Source organism: Aegilops tauschii, chromosome 5 (genome assembly GCF_002575655.3).
Source record: "Aegilops tauschii subsp. strangulata cultivar AL8/78 chromosome 5, Aet v6.0, whole genome shotgun sequence".
Classification (NCBI taxonomy): Eukaryota; Viridiplantae; Streptophyta; class Magnoliopsida; order Poales; family Poaceae; genus Aegilops; species Aegilops tauschii.
Genome location: NC_053039.3, coordinates 336,429,159 through 336,438,004, shown reverse-complemented (window position 1 = coordinate 336,438,004; position 8,846 = coordinate 336,429,159). Strand labels below are relative to the sequence as shown.

General features: G+C 46.4%; 1 protein-coding gene across 1 annotated transcript; it reads left to right on the top strand.

The window, feature by feature from the left end:
* The first annotated feature begins 1,900 nt into the window (after nucleotides 1-1,900).
* LOC109745767 (protein Brevis radix-like 1) lies at nucleotides 1,901-7,689 on the top strand. Its single transcript, XM_020304881.4, has 5 exons — nucleotides 1,901-2,319; nucleotides 2,553-2,950; nucleotides 6,296-6,431; nucleotides 6,530-6,960; nucleotides 7,208-7,689. Exons 1-5 carry the CDS (start codon nucleotides 2,164-2,166, stop codon nucleotides 7,284-7,286), a joined length of 1,200 nt encoding a protein of 399 aa, XP_020160470.1. The 5' UTR covers nucleotides 1,901-2,163; the 3' UTR covers nucleotides 7,287-7,689.
* The last annotated feature ends 1,157 nt before the right edge of the window (nucleotides 7,690-8,846 follow it).

The window sequence follows — 8,846 nt, the reverse complement described above, 5'->3', positions numbered from 1 at the left end:
CGCTGGAGCCTCGACCGACCGGAACGCTTGCGTCGGCGGGCAGCAGGGAGTGAAGACGCCACAGGAGCCGGCCGATACTGAGTCGACGGCTGCCGCAGGAGGACGCCGTCGAGTGGAGCCTCTTGGAGCCAAGCGGAGTCGTCGGCGACGAACACGAGCGCGCCGAGACGGATCTCGCGGCCCTCGGCCAATCCTCCGCCTGAAACCATGCTGATGGGGATCGGAAAAATTGCAACCTCTCCAACAAGTCGCTAAGACACCTGCCCCATGGTGGGCGCCAACTGTCGTGGTTCTAAGTCTGACAGTAGAATAGGGGGTAGGGATGTAGAGGCAAGATCCTAGCTATGGAGAAGTTGTACGCATGAGTTTTACGAGTTCAGGCCCTTCTCGGAGGAAGTAACAACCCTACGTCTCGGTGCCCGGAGGCGGTCGACTGGATTATATGCGTGTGTGCTACAGGGGGTGCGAACCCTTGTGCATGTGGAGGGGGTGGCTTATATAGAGTGCGCCAGGGCCCTAGCCAGCCCACGTTACAAGGGATTTAAGGTACATCAAGAGGGGGGCGTTACTGGTAACGCTAGCAATAAAGAGACATAATGACCATTAAAGCTACGACGTAATGTCCGACCGTTGCAGTACGGAGTGGCTTTAGATCTTCTAGCGGTCGAGTGACAGTCTCCATGGTCGAGTGACTTCGAGTCTTCCGAGTGGAACGCTCCATGGTCGAGTGGATGATGATTCTTCTTCGAATGCTTCTGGTTTTAGGGTGATGTCCTTGGGAGGGTATCTTGGACAGGCCTATGACCCTACCCTAGGTACATAGCTTCATCAGGCGGCGCCCTCGGCCGGCGCGTCGCTTCAATGGCAGAGGCAGTGGGAGGTCGCGTTCGTTCTGGGCTGCTCACCAGCGGCATAAATGGAGGCACCTGGCGCAGTGCGGGAGCGCGTGCAGACGAGGGAGGAGGAGGTTTGGGTGGGCCAGAGTGGACAGAAGCGGGCGTGGCCGCGTGGGTGCTGTCCGAATGGCCGTAAAGTCCCACGTTTGTCTCTAGTTTGCGGGAGAAAGTATGTTCGGACTGCTCTGCGTATCGATACGGACCCGCATTGGCTGACTTTCCTAGTTCGGACGGTTGAGAGGTGTTTGAACATCAGCGTTGGAGATGCTTTTTTTTAATAGCGTTGGAGATGCCCTTAAATCGCATGTTTTTTTTCCCTAGGGAAGGTGTCTTTTCTTGACATTATTGGTTTTGAGGTTGCTTGCATGTCTTTTCGAAACGGTCGATTCTTGTGGGTTGCTTATATCCGTATAATCCACCGAGGTGCCTAGAGCGGCACAAGTACCCAAAGCATCGTGGCAACGGTGGCAATCAAAGTAGTAGATGATCCAAAACCAGGCGCCGAAGGTGGGAATGAGCCTATGAATATTTAAGCAAAAGAGATTCAGAAGATCGTTCGAGCTGGAGAGCACGCCTCTCGAGGCGAATCTGGGAGTCAGAAACCTAAGTTAAAATTAACCCCGGGAGTCCATATGAAACCGCTGCCCACATGAATCTCAATGAAAAATTACACTCCTCACGACATATCTGAACCTCACCCTTTTCACCCAGCACCAACCCAAACCCCCGTCGAAACACACATGCTCGCGAACAAACAAAAAAGCTCTACTATTGCCGCTGCTACTACTCACTCTCACTCTCTCTCTCTCTGCGCTGGCCATGGCAATGGCGAGTACTACTGCTCCTGCCAGTGGCCACACGGACGCGGCCCCTCGGGGGCCCGCCACCCACCAGGGGCGTGTCAGGGAAGCTTTACATTACATTGATGGGTCCGTCGATCCAGTCGAGCCACAGTGGAGACGCCGCTCCATAAATTAAATCCCACTTGGCTCGTGCCGCAGTGCGGCTGCTGCCATTAAAACCGCGATACTATACTAATCCGGCCATTAATGCCCTTAACTCGAGCTCGAGATCGGAGGCGAGGAGGGGCGTGCGTGCGCGCGCGTGTACTTGCTCCGCCACGTCGTGGCCCGTGTCGCCGTCCGTGCGCTACGCTACGTGCCGCCCCGCCATTTAAGGCCGCGCGCCGCTCCCGATTTCGCTTTCCGGGTCTGTCGCTGTCCGTCGGTCAGAGGGGGCGTGCGTGCTCGCGCTCGCCGGCGGCGGGATGCTCACGTGCATCGCCTGCTCCAGGCAGCTCGGCGGCGGGGTGCCGCCGCTGCACGAGCCGCCGGAGGACGAGGACGTCGTCGATGCCGGCGCGGGCGTGGGAGGCGCTGCCACGCCCAGCACCCGGCAGGCCATCAAGGCGCTCACGGCCCAGGTTGGGCTCTCGGGACTGTGCTTGTATCTCTTGCCACTGGAGTTCTGCTTGAAATGTCGATTTTTTGTTCTGTTTCTCTTGTTCTGTTCATCCGCCGAAAGGAGATGACGATTTTTTTAATTCGTCTGAATCTGTCTGGAAGGTTACGCCTTTTAGGTCTTGGAATCTTGTCTCGAGGTCGTAATCATCGGATCGGGTGGGACTGAATTGACGGGGGATTTTCTTGGGTTCAGATCAAGGACATGGCGCTCAAGGCGTCGGGCGCGTACCGGCACTGCAAGCCCTGCGCCGGCTCCTCCGCGGGGGCCTCGGGGCGCCACCACCCGTACCACCACCGCGGCGGCAGCGGCTTCCGGGGCTCCGACGCCTCCGACCGCTTCCACTACGCCTACCGCCGCGCCGCGGGCGGCGGCTCCAGCGGGGAGGCCACGCCATCCATGAGCGCGCGCACCGACTTCCCCGCCGGCGACGAGGAGGAAGAAGAGGAGGAGGACGGGATGTCATCTGGCGGCGGCGGCGGCGGCAAGGAGGACAACGCCAAGGAGTGGGTGGCGCAGGTGGAGCCCGGCGTCCTCATCACCTTCGTCTCGCTGCCGCAAGGTGGCAACGACCTCAAACGCATCCGATTCAGGTGTGTGCTCTCACGCGATTGCGCCTGCATTATTTGCATTTTTTTTTCTCCAGTGCATTACTCTGATTGTTGGCTGGAAAAATATCTTGTTGGCTTAGTTTACATTTTCAGAAAATGTGATCGAAATTTTGAGATCCTCTTGCGTATGAGTAGAAAAATGTTTTTGTTAAATTTAGTAAAAAAATGCAGATGGATGAAGCGCAATGCGTTGAAAAACTCTCGACGAATTGAAGTTCCAACTAGTATCTTTCATCTTTTTTACTACTCAGTGCAGAGTTACTACAATTTTCTTTGAGAAATGCCTAATGTGAATAGTTAAACATTTGAGCCTAAGGCTTTCTTGGTTAACCTCTTGTTTAAGCCTTTTTTTAAATAAGTACTACCTCTGTAAAATAATATAAGACGTTTTAGATCACTAAAGATATTAGTTTACAGAGGGATTCTTTTTGGATTATGCACTACAAAAATATGTGCTACACTTTTTCCTCACCGCTATGTGTCCTATATATAGATAGTAAATCCCTTGAGATTTTACACACTGGATGAGCTGTGAACGGGAACAATCTGGCGCATTGACTTTAGAATAGGCCCTCCATTTAACCCCTCACGTGCTCTAGCCAGGTCGAAGTCTAGATGTGTCAGAATGCATGTTGTGTGAGGAGCCGGTAGATCATAGAAGCTCCAGTGCATCAACTTGCTATGAATTTTGAACTTACCAGTCCTATGTGGGGGCAAGTCCAGCTTGCACATTTGTACTTTAGGCTATGAAAATGATACATCTGCTGTGCTGGCGATGATGCTTCCTCTCCACCAAAGGGGTGGTATTATCATGGGATAGAGACACAAAGAGGCCCACAAGCTACATCCCATCTGGGTATCCAATACAGAAGCTTAATTGAAAGACGTTGGAACAGAAAAATTCTGCTCCTCTCTTTTCTTTGGCCATTTGCTTGGCTGGTGGCCTTCTTATTGAGATGTACTAGTTGGGTCCCTCCACACCGGGTTATCAGGAGAGCCATCCAACATGGACTCTTGACTGCAGCACTTTTGCTAATGTGCAATACTACATACTACTCTACGATTTATTTGCCACCCTATTTTGCCATTATTATGTGTTCTACAGTTAGTAAATCCTTGTTCTTTTAAATTTTCCAACTGGATGTTCTCTAACGAGAACAATCGGGCACATTGTAAATAGCAGTGAAAATGGTACTAATTGTCAACTCTAGATTTAGCCCCCGGCGTGCTCCAGCCAGGTTGAATTCTAGATGTGTCACAATGCATGTTATATAGTTGTCAGATTAGAATTTTGATTCATACATTATAGAGTTTACGGGATCATGTCAGTTGTCCATGGTAGAGGTGTAGCAGCTCCAGTGTATCAACTGGTTATGAATTTTGAACTTACCAATACTATGACAGGCAAGTTCAGGTTGCACATTTGTACTTTATGCTACCAGAGCCATACATTTGCTGTGCTGGCAATGACTCTTCCTCTCTCGGAAGAGGTAGTATTATCAGGGGATAGACTTGAAACGCCCACAAGCTACCTCTCAACTGGGTAGTCAATAAAGAAGCTTCAATGGAAAGATGAGTGTTGGATCAGAAAAGTTCTGATCCTCTCTTTTCTTTGGCCATTTGCTTGGCTTGTGGTCTTACTGATATGTAGCTGGGTCTGTCTGCACGGGCTTATCAGGAGAGGCAACCAACATGGTCCTCTAATTGGAAGCATTTTTGCTCATGTGTAGAGTTTTAGTTCCAACAATATTACACTCATAATCAGATCTTACAAACCACTTTTGCAAACTTAGTCCTGGCACTATAAATTTAAAAATGTGCATGTGAAAATATGCTCATTATAAATTTGTAGTGTTCGGATTGAGTTTATAATAGTCGTTCTAAGATTTTTTTGTGAACATAGTAATGTTGTTAAAATAACGTTCTTGTGGGGAGCTCCTTGTGGCCAACTATGTTGATTGGTCCCCACTAGTATCATTAGGGATAAAATAGTATTTTATGGTCGAAACACTAGCTGGACCTTAACATGGGTGCAGGTGTTGTTTTATTTAGTTCACTGGGTCTAGATCTAAGGCAAGTAGGGCCAATTCAAAACTTGGTAGTTTGTGAAGTAACATTAGTCTGATTGCCAACGTTGTCACGGGATGCACTACTTGTCATTCCATTGACGTATGGATCAGTCGACTAATGTGCTTCAGATCTGCCGATGCACCTATTGGCTTAACCACTGCACACTTGTGATTTCTTTCTGAATGGAGCATGGGCAACACAGTAAATTGATAGCAGTGGGCCATCTCCTTCTGTGTGTGTGGGTCCTGCCCTTTGACCTCTTCAACAATCAGCATAATGTACAATTATCAGAGGGATGGAATAGTTTCAGTTCTTCTCGCTTTACAGATTGTTTCTAATTTTATGTTGAGATTTCATCCATCTAAGGCTTTCCCTTCAAATGGCGTGCCATCTTTCCCCCCTTTTAAATGGTGTTTCATAATACCCGGAAAATTTGGATCTCCGTATATTCTGTTACTTCTGGATTTATATTGCCAGGTGAAGTTGGTTAGCTGTTCACTGTATCAGTTGAACATGGGGTCTAAACTTGTTGGTATGCATGTGTTGAAACAGAGCTCTGCATAGATGCAAGTGGAACTAAAAAAACTACATGTACTGCCACCCTTTCAAAATATTAAAAAAGAACTACATGTACTGCCAGGCATCATGATTTTTTAGGCCAAAAAAAAAAACTGATGCGTAGGAATAGCATCAATTTTGGGCTTATAAGCTGACATGAAACACTTCCCTTGTCTGGTCTGGAATGTTATAGTAGCAAAGCAAAAACTCCATTCTTCTTCTTTTTTTGATCCATGCAGGTGGCCTGCAAGCAAACACTATTCTGTCTAGTGTCTGCCGTGTGGGATATCTGCTGCGATAATCCTTGATCATGGAGGATATCTCTTAGTTGTCCATGTGCTGACTTAAGTCCCATGCATTCATTAGCTCTTCACAGCTTTGTGTACATTGATTAAGTAGAGTTACTATACAGCTATACCAGTGTGGCTTACTGATTCGCTACTTATTCTGTAATTATGTACATTAGAGTGACGGTTTGGATCTTCCTTCCATGTGATATGTATAATGCAAGGGTTTGCACAGGCTACAACCCTAAAAATGTGACCATATAAAAACTAAATGGAAAGTGACTTCATAGACAAACAGCAACACTGGAAACAAAATGCATGCTTGTTAACCTTTCTGGCTTTCTCTGTGAGAAGTTGTTTGCATCTGTATCTCATGCTGTGACTTTTTCTTGCATGGAATGGTGTATGACAGCCGTGAGATGTTCAACAAATGGCAAGCGCAAAGATGGTGGGCTGAAAACTATGACAAAGTTATGGAACTTTACAACGTGCAGAGGTTTAATCATCAAAGTGTTCCTCTCCCTACTACTCCAAAGTCTGAAGATGAGGTGAGACGTGCTGAATTTATCCTTAGCTGTTTCAATCGCTAAAATCCTGTCTTGTAGTAGTGCCTTTACACTGTTCCATGGCCTTTCTTTTCCTACAGAGCTCCAAGGAGGACAGCCCGGTAACACCACCACTGGACAAGGAGCGAGTACCTCGTTCTTTACAGAGACCAACATCGGGGGGCGGAGCGATGGGTTACTCTTCATCTGATTCTCTTGAGCACCATTCTAACCACTACTCTAATGGCCTCCACCATCACCACGGACACCAGTGCTATGATTCAGTGGGGCTGGAATCGACACCAAAGCTGTCAAGTATAAGTGGGGCCAAGACAGAAACCTCATCGATGGATGCGTCAATGAGGACGAGTTCATCTCCAGAAGAGGTCGACAGATCCGGTGAGCTCTCGGTGTCCATCAGCAACGCGAGCGACCAAGAGAGGGAATGGGTTGAGGAAGACCAGCCTGGTGTATATATTACCATCCGGGCTTTGCCTGGTGGCATCAGAGAACTCCGCCGTGTTCGATTCAGGTCTGTCTTCTGTCCTGCCCTTATTTCATTTCCTTGTAAATGAGATTTGTCCGAGAGCCGTTTTCGAGGCGGTCCGTAAGTCCCTAAAATTGGAAGAAAAAGAAGTCAGAAATCAGAATAACAACTTAATCCTGACAATGCAAGTTTGGTGAAATGGTGGCAGTGGCCCTGTTCTTACTATCTAGGGTATGAATTATGATCATGGCAAGATGCTCAATCATTCCATGTCTCTTGTTCTGCCTTGCAGCCGAGAGAAGTTCAGCGAGATGCACGCTAGGCTATGGTGGGAAGAGAACCGAGCGAGGATACATGAACAGTACCTCTGAGACAGGAGAAGAAGAAGCACAGATGAAAACAATACCGGGGACTTCGCCGTTGACATGAGCCAGCCGTCGATCCATGTTGTACATTTGCAGTTTGAGCTAACATTACTCCCTCTGGGCAGCGTGTGTGAGGTGAAGGCCTCGTCTTGAGAAACTGAACTATAGTGATCTGCTAGGCTCTCCCAGATTATGTGGCCATCCACATGCTCTCCTGCACGGTTTTTGGCTTTAGATTGCGCAGGAACTTCGTTTGTGTCGGGTAGCTCGAAAGGGTGCGTACTGTGTCATTAGCCTAGAGATACCATCTGTTCTGAAACTGTGGCTTGCCAAAACCAATTCCCCACCTGGAATGCTGGAATTTTTTGTGGGTTTTCACCTGAACTGCTGTCAGCATGTCAAATTCTAACCAAGGCGTACGCCTCAAGCAGGCCAAAAAGTGTTCGTTTCGAGTTTGGTCCATTCGTCTACTAATCCAACGAGTTAAATACATCATGAGTGCCTAAACTTGTCTGTTACGTTGAGTTTAGTGCCTAAATTTGTAAAATACACAAAAGTGATGCCATAACTTGTCGCACGGTGCATATACGGTGCCTCCGCCCATATGCCATCGTATTTGCTCTCCGTGTGGCGTGACAACTGGCAGCTGCCCACAGATCAGTGGGTGAGTGTTGTCTGCGCTGGGTGAAATGCATACGAGTTGTTTTTGCAGAAATTTACGTGAGATTTAATTAAAATCACAAATAAGCCATTGCTCTATATGCTAATAACAGGAAAAAAGTACTGTGTCATTGAATTGGTTTCGACCTTGGGACCTCCAGGTTATATAGCACGCACGCTAGACGCCAAGACTAATACGTATTACTTATACAGTCTACTATCGCTCTGCAATTTCCATTATATTGTTTTCATGTAAAATTTCCAATATATGTAAAATTTCCAATATACAAATACGCGACAATTGTCTATTAAAATCTTTATTTTATTTTTATTATTTGTAGTTCGAAGAGGTAAACACGAACTGTTTGTAAAATTTATATGGATTTAAAAAGTTCAACATATATTATAAAATATTGCCTAATTTTTTTGTATCTTCATCCAGAACTATTTTGTATCTTCATTGTATTTTTAGAATACATAATTATTAAAAAATCAACAAAGTTGTATTTTGAAAATTGTTCAATACGTATTAAAAATGATTGTGTAAAAAGAATAAATTCAATAAATGGGTTAAAACATGTTAAACGTGTTTGTAGAAATGTAAGAATAATTTTACACAATAATTATTTTAATACATATAGAACATTTTATGAAATAGATGTTGTAATTTTTTTTGAATGCGTGACGGTCATTTTTCAAATACACGTTTACAATGTCTTAATACAAGTGAGAATTTTCCAAAAATATGTTGACTTTTTGGAAAAATACACGTTTAAAATGCACTGTTCTTGGCCTATTGGTTAGCACATGTGCACATTGTGCGCGAGGTAATGAAGTAGAATGCTGCTGGTGTGCGCTATTTTTTTTTGTTATTACACTCTATTTTATCCCACATGCTGACATGCA